General features: G+C 46.8%; 1 protein-coding gene across 1 annotated transcript in view; it reads left to right on the forward strand.

Moving 5' to 3' along the window:
- nbas (NBAS subunit of NRZ tethering complex) overlaps window positions 1-15,763 on the forward strand; it is a 307,080-nt gene that overhangs the window by 198,086 nt on the left and 93,231 nt on the right. The window contains exon 45 of the mRNA XM_045721215.1: window positions 6,123-6,316. Within this exon, the coding sequence (XP_045577171.1) occupies window positions 6,123-6,316 (194 nt within the window). The remainder of the gene's footprint in view (window positions 1-6,122; window positions 6,317-15,763) is intronic.

Below are 15,763 nucleotides of genomic sequence, written 5' to 3' on the forward strand. Positions count from 1 at the left end.
CTAGCTAGACTCGGTAACATTGGTCTCAGTGAAGGGGGCAGTAAATTGGTTTAGTGTCACGAGAATATTCAATCCCAATGATAATAACTAACAATCAATAAGCTTTGACTAATTCCCCAGAGGTTTGTAAGACACTGGGTTTAATAATAACTAGTCAAAGACTCAGCTTTCTGCAAAAGGTTCATAACAGTTTATTCACGAGAACGTTTCTGAAGTTCATAATACCAAGACATTCATTTTATAACTCACTTCCTATTTACGCACATACCTCCACACAAACAGTAGATAGATATCCTACGCACATACATACACACTTTGAGTTCATTGAGTTCTCACCACTGTTTATCACTACCCAGCAGCACTGTCTGTTCCATTTCCCCCCCGAGATTAGAGGAACCTTGAAAAGGACTCCCTGTCCTATCATAAGTTTCTCAGAGTTCTAGCCAGGTCGGGTCAAACACAGTTGAATTGTTCCCGGTATTTTCTTAGACACACACACATTTCTATCCCTCACATCTCTGCCAAACCTTATTGGACTTATGTTTTAGTACTTTAATCTTCCATTATACATGCTACATAAACTAATAATCACTAATAGTTACGTTTCAGGGTGGAATCCTTTAATCATTACCTTTTTAAGCATATAATTCCCTTATCATTTAGGAACTAATCTTTCTGACAGAACACAATGTGTATATACTGACAATCACAAGTCTAAGCTGTCTAGAGATTAATAGAGGTGTCCCCCAGGGTTCCATTTTAGCTCCTGCGTTGTTCTCAATTTGTATTAATGATTTGGGAAATGGGATGCAACCAGCAAAGTTACATCTATATGCAGATGATACAGTCATATATTCATGTGCTCCTTCTCTGGGTCAGGCTGTTGAAGAGCTCCCAGACTGCTTTTCAGTCAACTGCAGGCCTCCCTTTCTGGCCTCAAACTGGCCTTGAATGTACCAAAAAAAACTAAATTCATGACTATTTTACCAGAGCTAGAAGTCTGCCAGAGAACGTTAGCATTGTCACATCTGGTGGCTTATTGATTCAGTGTCATCCTACAAATACCAAGGTATATGATTGGATGACAAGTTGTCCTTTAAAGTTCACGTGGATAATCTTGTGACAAAGCTTAAATTGAAATTGGGTTTTTATTTTCGTAATAAGGCTTTCTTCCCACTTATGGCTAGAACAGCCTCCTCTGTCTTATAGAGACTGGACTCTGTTTATCATACAGCCTCCTCTGTCTACCAGAGACTGGACTCTGTTTATCATACAGCCTCCTCTGTCTACCAGAGACTGGACTCTGTTTATCATACAGCCTCCTCTGTCTACCAGAGACTGGACTCTGTTTATCATACAGCCTCCTCTGTCTACCAGAGACTGGACTCTGTTAATCATACAGCCTCCTCTGTCTTATAGAGACTGGACTCTGTTTATCATACAGCCTCCTCTGTCTTATAGAGACTGGACTCTGTTTATCATACAGCCTCCTCTGTCTTATAGAGACTGGACTCTGTTTATCATACAGCCTCCTCTGTCTACCAGAGACTGGACTCTGTTTATCATACAGCCTCCTCTGTCTTACAGAGACTGGACTCTGTTTATCATACAGCCTCCTCTGTCTTCTAGAGACTGGACTCTGTTTATCATACAGCCTCCTCTGTCTTACAGAGACTGGACTCTGTTTATCATACAGCCTCCTCTGTCTACCAGAGACTGGACTCTGTTTATCATGCAGCCTCCTCTGTCTACCAGAGACTGGACTCTGTTTATCATACAGCCTCCTCTGTCTACCAGAGACTGGACTCTGTTTATCATACAGCCTCCTCTGTCTACCAGAGACTGGACTCTGTTTATCATACAGCCTCCTCTGTCTACCAGAGACTGGACTCTGATTATCATACAGCCTCCTCTGTCTTATAGAGACTGGACTCTGTTTATCATACAGCCTCCTCTGTCTACCAGAGACTGGACTCTGTTTATCATACAGCCTCCTCTGTCTACCAGAGACTGGACTCTGTTTATCATACAGCCTCCTCTGTCTACCAGAGACTGGACTCTGTTTATCATACAGCCTCCTCTGTCTACCAGAGACTGGACTCTGTTTATCATACAGCCTCCTCTGTCTACCAGAGACTGGACTCTGTTTATCATGCAGCCTCCTCTGTCTTATAGAGACTGGACTCTGTTTATCATACAGCCTCCTCTGTCTTATAGAGACTGGACTCTGTTTATCATACAGCCTCCTCTGTCTTATAGAGACTGGACTCTGTTTATCATACAGCCTCCTCTGTCTTACAGAGACTGGACTCTGTTTATCATACAGCCTCCTCTGTCTTATAGAGACTGGACTCTGTTTATCATACAGCCTCCTCTGTCTACCAGAGACTGGACTCTGTTTATCATACAGCCTCCTCTGTCTTAGAGACTGGACTCTGTTTATCATACAGCCTCCTCTGTCTTATAGAGACTGGACTCTGTTTATCATACAGCCTCCTCTGTCTTATAGAGACTGGACTCTGTTTATCATACAGCCTCCTCTGTCTACCAGAGGCTGGACTCTGTTTATCATACAGCCTCCTCTGTCTACCAGAGACTGGACTCTGTTTATCATGCAGCCTCCTCTGTCTACCAGAGGCTGGACTCTGTTTATCATACAGCCTCCTCTGTCTACCAGAGACTGGACTCTGTTTATCATACAGCCTCCTCTGTCTTATAGAGACTGGACTCTGTTTATCATACAGCCTCCTCTGTCTTATAGAGACTGGACTCTGTTTATCATACAGCCTCCTCTGTCTTATAGAGACTGGACTCTGTTTATCATACAGCCTCCTCTGTCTTACAGAGACTGGACTCTGTTTATCATACAGCCTCCTCTGTCTACCAGAGACTGGACTCTGTTTATCATACAGCCTCCTCTGTCTACCAGAGACTGGACTCTGTTTATCATACAGCCTCCTCTGTCTTATAGAGACTGGACTATGTTTATCATACAGCCTCCTCTGTCTACCAGAGACTGGACTATGTTTATCATACAGCCTCCTCTGTCTTATAGAGACTGGACTCTGTTAATCTAGGCATCCTTGAGCTTTATTACAAATGCAGAGTCACTCACCAAATGGTAGGTAGGACCTCACTCTATATATATATATATATATATATATATATATATATATATATATATATATATATTTACATGCGCAGAAAGATACATTTGTATGTGTTCATCTACAAAGGCCTTTTGGGTAAACTCCCTCTTTACCTCTGTAGTCTGGTCTCCTTCACCACCAACAGTTACCATACCTGGTCTAATTGCTATGTTACCATACCCGTCTGCTGGGTGGTTGCTACGTTACCATACCCGGTCTGCTAGGTGGTTGCTATGTTACCATACCTGGTCTGCTAGGTGGTTGCTACGTTACCATACCCGGTCTGCTAGGTGGTTGCTATGTTACCATACCTGGTCTGCTAGGTGGTTGCTACGTTACCATACCCGGTCTGCTAGGTGGTTGCTACGTTACATACCCGGTCTGCTAGGTGGTTGCTACGTTCCATACCCGGTCGTTGGTGGTTGCTATGTTACCATACCCGGTCTGCTAGGTGGTTGCTATGTTACCATACCCGGTCTGCTAGGTGGTTGCTATGTTACCATACCCGGTCTGCTAGGTGGTTGCTATGTGACCATACCCTGGTGTGTTAGGTGGTTGCTATGTTACCATACCTGGTCTGCTAGCTGGTTGCTATGTTACCATACCCGGTCTGCTGGGTGGTTGCTATGTTACCATACCCGGTCTGCTAGGTGGTTGCTATGTTACCATACCCGGTCTGTTAGGTGGTTGCTATGTTACAATACCCGGTCTGCTGGGTGGTTGCTATGTTACAATACCCGGTCTGCTAGGTGGTTGCTATGTTACAATACCCGGTCTGCTAGGTGGTTGCTATGTTACCATACCCGGTCTGCTATGGGTTGCTATGTTACAATACCCGGTCTGCTGGGTGGTTGCTATGTTACAATACCCGGTCTGTTAGGTGGTTGCTATGTTACCATACCCGGTCTGTTAGGTGGTTGCTATGTTACAATACCCGGTCTGCTGGGTGGTTGCTATGTTAGCATACCCGGTCTGTTAGGTGGTTGCTATGTTACAAAACCCGGTCTGCTGGGTGGTTGCTATGTTACCATACCCGGCCTGCTGGGTGGTTGCTATGTTACCATACCCGGCCTGCTGGGTGGTTGCTATGTTACCATACCCGGTCTGCTGGGTGGTTGCTATGTTACCATACCCGGTCTGCTGGGTGGTTGCTATGTTACCATACCCGGCCTGCTGGGTGGTTGCTATGTTACCATACCCGGTCTGCTGGGTGGTTGCTATGTTACCATACCCGGCCTGCTGGGTGGTTGCTATGTTACCATACCCGGCCTGCTGGGTGGTTGCTATGTTACCATACCCGGCCTGCTGGGTGGTTGCTATGTTACCATACCCGGCCTGCTGGGTGGCTGCTACTTCAAGTCCCCAGGACATTCACAGTATTAGTGAAGACTGCCTTCTCTTCTTGTGCACCAGAGGCATGGAACAGTCTACAAGCCATGCTTCATCTAGATATGTTAGTGCCCCTGAATGAATTTAAAATATTGATGGGAGACTCTGTTACGGAGGAGTGTAAATGCTTTTTTTATGCTGGATCATGTTGTTGTATTGTTGTATGTTTGAATGATGTAATGTATTGATTGTTGCTGACTTCTTATCCAGGTCTCCCTTGATAAAGATACTGTGGGTCTCAATGGGCTTTTCCTGGTTAAATAAAGGTTAAATATATATATTTTTGATTCATTATTTCACTGTGTCGGCTTGGTCCTCCGCTTCCTCTTCCTCCGCTAACTGGAAATCGCCTATCCTGAGGCTGCATATATTGTAGCTGTGGACTTTACAAAGCGTTTTCCTCAGATTGTCTTTATTAAACACATCACCTGGGCTATTCGCTCATCAATAATTATTGATCATTGCTACTCCCCCTTCCAGGACGGCTACAAGGCCCTCCCCCGCCCTCCCTTTGGCAAATCAGATCACACCTCCATTCTTCTCCTCCCTTCCTATAGGCAGAAACAGATGCCTCTCACATGTCCTCAACTGGCAGCTTCATTAAATAGTACCCACAAAACACCAGTCTCAACGTCAACAGTGAAGATGCGACTCCGGGATGCTGGCCTTCTAGGCAGAGTTCCTCTGTCCAGTGTCTGTGTTCTTTTGCCCATCTTAATCTGTTCTTTTTATTGCCCAGTCTGAGATATGACTTTTTCATTACAACTCTGCCTAGAAGGCCAGCATCCCGGAGTCGCATCTTCACTGTTGACGTTGAGACTGGTGTTTTGTGGGTACTATTTAACGAAGCTGCCAGTTGAGGACTTGTGAGGTGTCTGTTTCTCAAGCTAGACACTCTAATGTACTTGTCCTCTTGCTCAGTTGTGCACCGGGGCCTCCCACTCCTCTTTCTATTCTGGTTAAAGCCAGTTTGTACTGTTCTGTGAAGGGAGTAGTACACAGCGTTGTACGAGAATAGACTGACAAGTTTCAGAAGAAAGTTCATTGTTTCTGGCCATTTTGAGCCTGTAATCGAACCCATAAATGCTGATGCTCCAGATACTCATCTAGTCTAAAGAAGGCCAGTTTTATTGCTTCTTTAATCAGAACTACAGTTTTCAGCTGTGCTAACATAATCGCAAAAGGGTTTTCTAATGATCAATTAGCCTTTTAAAATGATAAACTTGGATTAGCTAACACAACGTGCCATTGGAACACAGGAGTGATGGTTGCTGATAATGGGCCTCTGAACGCCTATGTAGATATTTCATTAAAAACTCTGTCGTTTTCCAGCTACAATAGTCATTTACAACATTAACAATGTCAACACTATATTTCTGATCAATTTGACGTTATTTTAATGGACAACATTTTTTTGCTTTTCTTTCAAAAACAAGGACATTTCTACGTGACCCCAAACTTTTGCGTGGTAGTGTATATATATATATTTATATATGTAATTTTAACTTTATATGTACGTTAGATAACTGTTCCTTCTGTTATGGTATATATATAATATAACGTTATATATATCTGTTCCCTCAGGGCTGGACTACCGTAAAATGACCGATGAGGTGTCGGACCCCCTGGCCGCTCTGGAACCTGTTCTAACCAGTCAGAATGTCCTGTCCATCTCCAAACTGGCCAATCGGCTCCCTCGCCCTGGAGGGGGTGTGGTTTCTGCTAGCGCAGTGCACGCAACCTGGCTAAGGAAGCTGTTCTGGAGAGGAGACCCACAGGTATTTATTAATCTACCTGGCTAGGGAAGGTGTTCTGGAGGATAGACCCACAGGTATTTATTAATCTACCTGGCTAGGGAAGGTGTTCTGGAGGATAGACCCACAGGTATTTATTAATCTACCTGGCTAGGGAAGGTGTTCTGGAGGGGAGACCCACAGGTATTTATTAATCTACCTGGCTAGGGAAGGTGTTCTGGAGGATAGACCCACAGGTATTTATTAATCTACCTGGCTAGGGAAGGTGTTCTGGAGGGGAGACCCACAGGTATTTATTAATCTACCTGGCTAGGGAAGGTGTTCTGGAGGGGAGACCCACAGGTATTTATTAATCTACCTGGCTAGGGAAGGTGTTCTGGAGGATAGACCCACAGGTATTTATTAATCTACCTGGCTAGGGAAGGTGTTCTGGAGGATAGACCCACAGGTATTTATTAATCTACCTGGCTAGGGAAGGTGTTCTGGAGGATAGACCCACAGGTATTTATTAATCTACCTGGCTAGGGAAGGTGTTCTGGAGGATAGACCCACAGGTATTTATTAATCTACCTGGCTAGGGAAGGTGTTCTGGAGGATAGACCCACAGGTATTTATTAATCTACCTGGCTAGGGAAGGTGTTCTGGAGGATAGACCCACAGGTATTTATTAATCTACCTGGCTAGGGAAGGTGTTCTGGAGGGTAGACCCACAGGTATTTATTAATCTACCTGGCTAGGGAAGGTGTTCTGGAGGGGAGACCCACAGGTATTTATTAATCTACCTGGCTAGGGAAGGTGTTCTGGAGGATAGACCCACAGGTATTTATTAATCTACCTGGCTAGGGAAGGTGTTCTGGAGGATAGACCCACAGGTATTTATTAATCTACCTGGCTAGGGAAGGTGTTCTGGAGGATAGACCCACAGGTATTTATTAATCTACCTGGCTAGGGAAGGTGTTCTGGAGGGGAGACCCACAGGTATTTATTCATCTACCTGGCTAGGGAAGGTGTTCTGGAGGATAGACCCACAGGTATTTATTAATCTACCTGGCTAGGGAAGGTGTTCTGGAGGATAGACCCACAGGTATTTATTAATCTACCTGGCTAGGGAAGGTGTTCTGGAGGATAGACCCACAGGTATTTATTAATCTACCTGGCTAGGGAAGGTGTTCTGGAGGATAGACCCACAGGTATTTATTAATCTACCTGGCTAGGGAAGGTGTTCTGGAGGATAGACCCACAGGTATTTATTAATCTACCTGGCTAGGGAAGGTGTTCTGGAGGATAGACCCACAGGTATTTATTAATCTACCTGGCTAGGGAAGGTGTTCTGGAGGATAGACCCACAGGTATTTATTAATCTACCTGGCTAGGGAAGGTGTTCTGGAGGATAGACCCACAGGTATTTATTAATCTACCTGGCTAGGGAAGGTGTTCTGGAGGGGAGACCCACAGGTATTTATTAATCTACCTGGCTAGGGAAGGTGTTCTGGAGGATAGACCCACAGGTATTTATTAATCTACCTGGCTAGGGAAGGTGTTCTGGAGGATAGACCCACAGGTATTTATTAATCTACCTGGCTAGGGAATGTGTTCTGGAGGATAGACCCACAGGTATTTATTAATCTACCTGGCTAGGGAAGGTGTTCTGGAGGATAGACCCACAGGTATTTATTAATCTACCTGGCTAGGGAAGCTGTTCTGGAGGGGAGACCCACAGGTATTTATTAATCTACCTGGCTAGGGAAGGTGTTCTGGAGGATAGACCCACAGGTATTTATTAATCTACCTGGCTAGGGAAGGTGTTCTGGAGGATAGACCCACAGGTATTTATTAATCTACCTGGCTAGGGAAGGTGTTCTGGAGGATAGACCCACAGGTATTTATTAATCTACCTGGCTAGGGAAGGTGTTCTGGAGGATAGACCCACAGGTATTTATTAATCTACCTGGCTAGGGAAGGTGTTCTGGAGGATAGACCCACAGGTATTTATTAATCTACCTGGCTAGGGAAGGTGTTCTGGAGGATAGACCCACAGGTATTTATTAATCTACCTGGCTAGGGAAGGTGTTCTGGAGGATAGACCCACAGGTATTTATTAATCTACCTGGCTAGGGAAGGTGTTCTGGAGGATAGACCCACAGGTATTTATTAATCTACCTGGCTAAGGAAGCTGTTCTGGAGAGGAGACCCACAGGTATTTATTAATCTACCTGGCTAGGGAAGGTGTTCTGGAGGATAGACCCACAGGTATTTATTAATCTACCTGGCTAGGGAAGGTGTTCTGGAGGATAGACCCACAGGTATTTATTAATCTACCTGGCTAGGGAAGGTGTTCTGGAGGATAGACCCACAGGTATTTATTAATCTACCTGGCTAGGGAAGGTGTTCTGGAGGATAGACCCACAGGTATTTATTAATCTACCTGGCTAGGGAAGGTGTTCTGGAGGATAGACCCACAGGTATTTATTAATCTACCTGGCTAGGGAAGGTGTTCTGGAGGATAGACCCACAGGTATTTATTAATCTACCTGGCTAGGGAAGGTGTTCTGGAGGATAGACCCACAGGTATTTATTAATCTACCTGGCTAGGGAAGGTGTTCTGGAGGATAGACCCACAGGTATTTATTAATCTACCTGGCTAGGGAAGGTGTTCTGGAGGGGAGACCCACAGGTATTTATTAATCTACCTGGCTAGGGAAGGTGTTCTGGAGGATAGACCCACAGGTATTTATTAATCTACCTGGCTAGGGAAGGTGTTCTGGAGGATAGACCCACAGGTATTTATTCATCTACCTGGCTAGGGAAGGTGTTCTGGAGGATAGACCCACAGGTATTTATTAATCTACCTGGCTAGGGAAGGTGTTCTGGAGGGTAGACCCACAGGTATTTATTAATCTACCTGGCTAGGGAAGGTGTTCTGGAGGATAGACCCACAGGTATTTATTAATCTACCTGGCTAGGGAAGGTGTTCTGGAGGATAGACCCACAGGTATTTATTAATCTACCTGGCTAGGGAAGGTGTTCTGGAGGATAGACCCACAGGTATTTATTAATCTACCTGGCTAGGGAAGGTGTTCTGGAGGATAGACCCACAGGTATTTATTAATCTACCTGGCTAGGGAAGGTGTTCTGGAGGATAGACCCACAGGTATTTATTAATCTACCTGGCTAGGGAAGGTGTTCTGGAGGATAGACCCACAGGTATTTATTAATCTACCTGGCTAGGGAAGGTGTTCTGGAGGATAGACCCACAGGTATTTATTAATCTACCTGGCTAGGAAGGTTTTAATGTTGTAACTTAGTCACCTGGTTGTCTAGGTCTCTCCTTTTAGAGAATTTGAAGTTAGCGTAGCCTGAAGGTTTTAATGTTGTAACTTAGTCACCTGGTTGTCTAGGTCTCTCCTTTTAGAGAATTTGAAGTTAGCGTAGCCTGAAGGTTTTAATGTTGTAACTTAGTCACCTGGTTGTCTAGGTCTCTCCTTTTAGAGAATTTGAAGTTAGCGTAGCCTGAAGGTTTTAATGTTGTAACTTAGTTGTCAGAGTAGCAGGACCATTTTGATTAGCTACCTCTATATTCCTATGGTTTCCTTTTCCGACACATATTCATTTATGCAAATTGTAAATGTTTATCGTTCAAAAAAAGGATACGGATTATACAATATCTGATTGTTTAGCTTTCTAAGTAGGGGTCAGCCAGAATGTTGCGGCGTTGGGTTTGCCGTTTTATTAAACATTAAACTACATCTGTTAAACTCCGTCTGCCGAGGTGCCAGCGGGTTTTTCGCTCGCTGCTTCTTGATTGATCAATTAAGGTCACTAATTAGTAAGGATCTCCCCTCACCTGGTTGTCTAGGTCTCAGTAAGGATCTCCCCTCACCTGGTTGTCTAGGTCTCAGTAAGGAACTCTCCTCACCTGGTTGTCCAGGTCACTGTAAGGAACTCTCCTCACCTGGTTGTCTAGGTCTCCCCTCACCTGGTTGTCTAGGTCTCAGTAAGGAACTCTCCTCACCTGGTTGTCTAGGTCTCAGTAAGGACCTCCCATCACCTGGTTGTCTAGGTCTCAGTAAGGAACTCCCCTCACATGGTTGTCTAGGTCTCAGTAAGGAACTCTCCTCACCTGGTTGTCTAGGTCTCAGTAAGGAACTCCCCTCACCTGGTTGTCTAGGTCTCAGTAAGGACCTCCCATCACCTGGTTGTCTAGGTCTCAGTAAGGAACTCTCCTCACCTGGTTGTCTAGGTCTCAGTAAGGAACTCCCCTCACCTGGTTGTCCAGGTCTCAGTAAGGACCTCTCCTCACCTGGTTGTCCAGGTCACTGTAAGGAACTCTCCTCACCTGGTTGTCTAGGTCTCCCCTCACCTGGTTGTCTAGGTCTCAGTAAGGAACTCCCCTCACCTGGTTGTCTAGGTCTCAGTAAGGAACTCCCCTCACCTGGTTGTCTAGGTCTCAGTAAGGAACTCTCCTCACCTGGTTGTCTAGGTCTCCCCTCACCTGGTTGTCTAGGTCTCAGTAAGGACCTCCCCTCACCTGGTTGTCTAGGTGTCAGTAAGGAACTCCCCTCACCTGGTTGTCTAGGTCTCAGTAAGGAACTCCCCTCACCTGGTTGTCTAGGTCTCAGTAAGGAACTCTCCTCACCTGGTTGTCTAGGTCTCAGTAAGGAACTCCCCTCACCTGGTTGTCTAGGTCTCAGTAAGGACCTCCCCTCACCTGGTTGTCTAGGTCTCAGTAAGGAACTCCCCTCACCTGGTTGTCTAGGTCTCAGTAAGGAACTCCCCCTCACCTGGTTGTCTAGGTCTCAGTAAGGAACTCCCCTCACCTGGTTGTCTAGGTCTCCCCTCACCTGGTTGTCCAGGTCACTGTAAGGAACTCTCCTCACCTGGTTGTCTAGGTCTCAGTAAGGACCTCCCCTCACCTGGTTGTCCAGGTCTCAGTAAGGAACTCCCCTCACCTGGTTGTCTAGGTCTCAGTAAGGAACTCTCCTCACCTGGTTGTCTAGGTCTCCCCTCACCTGGTTGTCTAGGTCTCAGTAAGGAACTCTCCTCACCTGGTTGTCTAGGTCTCAGTAAGGAACTCCCCTCACCTGGTTGTCTAGGTCTCAGTAAGGAACTCCCCTCACCTGGTTGTCTAGGTCTCAGTAAGGAACTCCCCTCACCTGGTTGTCTAGGTCTCAGTAAGGAACTCCCCTCACCTGGTTGTCTAGGGCTCAGTAAGGACCTCCCCTCACCTGGTTGTCCAGGTCTCAGTAAGGACCTCCCCTCACCTGGTTGTCCAGGTCTCCCCTCACCTGGTTGTCTAGGTCTCAGTAAGGAACTCCCCTCACCTGGTTGTCTAGGTCTCCCCTCACCTGGTTGTCTAGGTCTCAGTAAGGAACTCCCCTCACCTGGTTGTCTAGGTCTCAGTAAGGAACTCTCCTCACCTGGTTGTCTAGGTCTCCCCTCACCTGGTTGTCTAGGTCTCAGTAAGGACCTCCCCTCACCTGGTTGTCCAGGTCTCAGTAAGGACCTCCCCTCACCTGGTTGTCTAGGTCTCGAACCCCTCACCGTTCGGTTCCCCTCACCTGGTTGTCTAGGTCTCAGTAAGGACCTCCCCTCACCTGGTTGTCTAGGTCTCAGTAAGGAACTCTCCTCACCTGGTTGTCTAGGTCTCAGTAAGGAACTCTCCTCACCTGGTTGTCTAGGTCTCCCCTCACCTGGTTGTCTAGGTCTCAGTAAGGACCTCCCCTCACCTGGTTGTCTAGGTCTCAGTAAGGAACTCTCCTCACCTGGTTGTCTAGGTCTCAGTAAGGAACTCCCCTCACCTGGTTGTCTAGGTCTCAGTAAGGAACTCTCCTCACCTGGTTGTCTAGGTCTCAGTAAGGAACTCTCCTCACCTGGTTGTCTAGGTCTCAGTAAGGAACTCTCCTCACCTGGTTGTCTAGGTCTCAGTAAGGAACTCCCCTCACCTGGTTGTCTAGGTCTCAGTAAGGAACTCCCCTCACCTGGTTGTCTAGGTCTCAGTAAGGAACTCCCCTCACCTGGTTGTCTAGGTCTCAGTAAGGAACTCCCCTCACCTGGTTGTCTAGGTCTCCCCTCACCTGGTTGTCTAGGTCTCAGTAAGGACCTCTCCTCACCTGGTTGTCTAGGTCTCAGTAAGGAACTCTCCTCACCTGGTTGTCTAGGTCTCAGTAAGGACCTCTCCTCACCTGGTTGTCTAGGTCTCAGTAAGGAACTCTCCTCACCTGGTTGTCTAGGTCTCAGTAAGGAACTCTCCTCACCTGGTTGTCTAGGTCTCAGTAAGGAACTCTCCTCACCTGGTTGTCTAGGTCTCAGTAAGGAACTCCCCTCACCTGGTTGTCTAGGTCTCAGTAAGGAACTCCCCTCACCTGGTTGTCTAGGTCTCAGTAAGGAACTCTCCTCACCTGGTTGTCCAGGTCTCAGTAAGGACCTCCCCTCACCTGGTTGTCTAGGTCTCAGTAAGGACCTCCCCTCACCTGGTTGTCCAGGTCTCAGTAAGGACCTCTCCTCACCTGGTTGTCTAGGTCTCAGTAAGGAACTCCCCTCACCTGGTTGTCTAGGTCTCAGTAAGGAACTCCCCTCACCTGGTTGTCTAGGTCTCCCCTCACCTGGTTGTCTAGGTCTCAGTAAGGACCTCTCCTCACCTGGTTGTCTAGGTCTCAGTAAGGAACTCTCCTCACCTGGTTGTCTAGGTCTCAGTAAGGACCTCTCCTCACCTGGTTGTCTAGGTCTCAGTAAGGAACTCTCCTCACCTGGTTGTCTAGGTCTCAGTAAGGAACTCTCCTCACCTGGTTGTCTAGGTCTCAGTAAGGAACTCTCCTCACCTGGTTGTCTAGGTCTCAGTAAGGAACTCCCCTCACCTGGTTGTCTAGGTCTCAGTAAGGAACTCCCCTCACCTGGTTGTCTAGGTCTCAGTAAGGAACTCTCCTCACCTGGTTGTCCAGGTCTCAGTAAGGACCTCCCCTCACCTGGTTGTCTAGGTCTCAGTAAGGACCTCCCCTCACCTGGTTGTCCAGGTCTCAGTAAGGACCTCTCCTCACCTGGTTGTCTAGGTCTCAGTAAGGAACTCCCCTCACCTGGTTGTCTAGGTCTCAGTAAGGAACTCCCCTCACCTGGTTGTCTAGGTCTCAGTAAGGAACTCTCCTCACCTGGTTGTCCAGGTCTCAGTAAGGACCTCCCCTCACCTGGTTGTCTAGGTCTCAGTAAGGACCTCCCCTCACCTGGTTGTCCAGGTCTCAGTAAGGACCTCTCCTCACCTGGTTGTCTAGGTCTCAGTAAGGAACTCCCCTCACCTGGTTGCATGTCTATGGCACCTTGTTTCCCTTTGGAATGCATTCTAGGTCATTTTAAATATAGTTGTAGTTCAGAAAGACAACCTGCTGCTGGTGGTCTGTCTGTCAGCCTGCTGGTGGTCTGTCTGTCTGTCAGCCTGCTGGTGGTCTGTCTGCCAGCCTGCTGGTGGTCTGTCTGTCGGTCTGCCAGCCTGCTGGTGGTCTGTCTGTCTGTCTGTCAGCCTGCTGGTGGTCTGTCTGTCAGCCTGCTGGTGGTCTGTCTGTCAGCCTGCTGGTGGTCTGTCTGCCAGCCTGCTGGTGGTCTGTCTGTCAGCCTGCTGGTGGTCTGTCTGCCTGCCTGCTGGTGGTCTGTCTGTCAGCCTGCTGGTGGTCTGTCTGTCTGCCTGCCAGCCTGCTGGTGGTCTGTCTGCCAGCCTGCTGGTGGTCTGTCTGTCAGCCTGCTGGTGGTCTGTCTGTCAGCCTGCTGGTGGTCTGTCTGCCAGCCTGCTGGTGGTCTGTCTGTCAGCCTGCTGGTGGTCTGTCTGCCAGCCTGCTGGTGGTCTGTCTGCCAGCCTGCTGGTGGTCTGTCTGCCAGCCTGCTGGTGGTCTGTCTGTCTGTCTGCCTGCTGGTGGTCTGTCTGTCTGTCTGTCTGCTGGTGGTCTGTCTGTCTGTCTGTCGCTGGTGGTCTGTCTGCCAGCCTGCTGGTGGTCTGTCTGTCAGCCTGCTGGTGGTCTGTCTGCCAGCCTGCTGGTGGTCTGTCTGTCAGCCTGCTGGTGGTCTGTCTGCCAGCCTGCCTGCTGGTGGTCTGTCTGTCTGTCTGTCAGCTGGTGGTCTGTCTGCCAGCCTGCTGGTGGTCTGTCTGTCAGCCTGCTGGTGGTCTGTCTGCCAGCCTGCTGGTGGTCTGTCTGTCAGCCTGCTGGTGGTCTGTCTGTCTGTCGGTCTGCTCGGCAGATCAGAGCTGTAAATTGTTTAACCTGTAGTTTTATTCGCCTGCAGTCCCTCCAGAACGTATTCTCACCTCTTGACTAGTTCCATATTTTGTTGCGTTACAGCCGGAATTTAAAATGTTATATTGAGATTTTGTGTCACTGGCTGACATACAATACCCCATAATGTCAAAGTGGAATTATGTTTTTAGACATTTTTACAAGTTAATATAAAATGAAAAGCTGAAATGTCATGAGTCTAGGTATTCAACACCTTTTTTATGGTAAGCAAAAGTAAGTTAAAATGTGCTTAAGTCACAATAAGTTGCAATACTTTGACTACCTCATCTCTGTACCACACACATACAGCTGTCTGCAAAGTCCTTCAGCCGAGCAGTACATTTCAAACACAAATGCATATGCCTTGCAAAGAAGGGCACATATTGGTAGATGGGTAAATATAAAAAAGCAGACATTGAATATCCCTTTGAGCATGGTGAAGTTATTAATTACACTTTGGATGGTGTATCAATACTCCCAGTCACTACACAAATACAGGCGTCCTTCCTAACTCAGTTGCCGGAGAGGAAGGAAACCACTCAGGGATTTCATCATGAGTCCAATGGGGACTTTAAAACAGTTACAGAGTTTAATGGCTGTGATAGAAGAGAACTGAGGATGGATCAACAACATTGTAGTTACTCCACAATACTAACCTAATTGACAGAGTGAAAAGAAGGAAGCTTGTACAGAATAAAAATATTCCAAAACATGCATCCTGTTTACAGCAAAACACTAAAGTAAAACTGTAAGAAATGTGGCAGAGAAATTAACTTTTTTGCCCTGAATGCAAAGCGTTAAGTTCGGGGCAAATCCAACACAGCACATCACTGAGTACCACTTTTCATATTTTCAAGCATAGTGGTGGCTGCATCATGTTATGCTTGTCATCGGCAAGGACTAGGGAGTTATTTAGGATAAAAAAAAGAAACAAAATAGAGCTAAGCTTTGGCCAAATCCTCGAGGAAAACCTGGTTCAGTCTGCTTTCCAACAGACACTGGGAGATGAATTCACCTTTCAGCAGGACAATGACCTAAAACACAAGGCCAAATATACACTGGGAGATTAATTCACCTTTCAGCAGGACAATAACCTAAAACACAAGGCCAAATCTACACTGGGAGATTAATTCACCTTCCAGCAGGACAATAACCTAAAACACAAGGCCAAATATACACTGGAGTTGTTTACCAAGACAATGTTGAATGTTCCTGAGTG

Source organism: Salmo salar, chromosome ssa06 (genome assembly GCF_905237065.1).
Source record: "Salmo salar chromosome ssa06, Ssal_v3.1, whole genome shotgun sequence".
Lineage (NCBI taxonomy): Eukaryota > Metazoa > Chordata > Actinopteri > Salmoniformes > Salmonidae > Salmo > Salmo salar.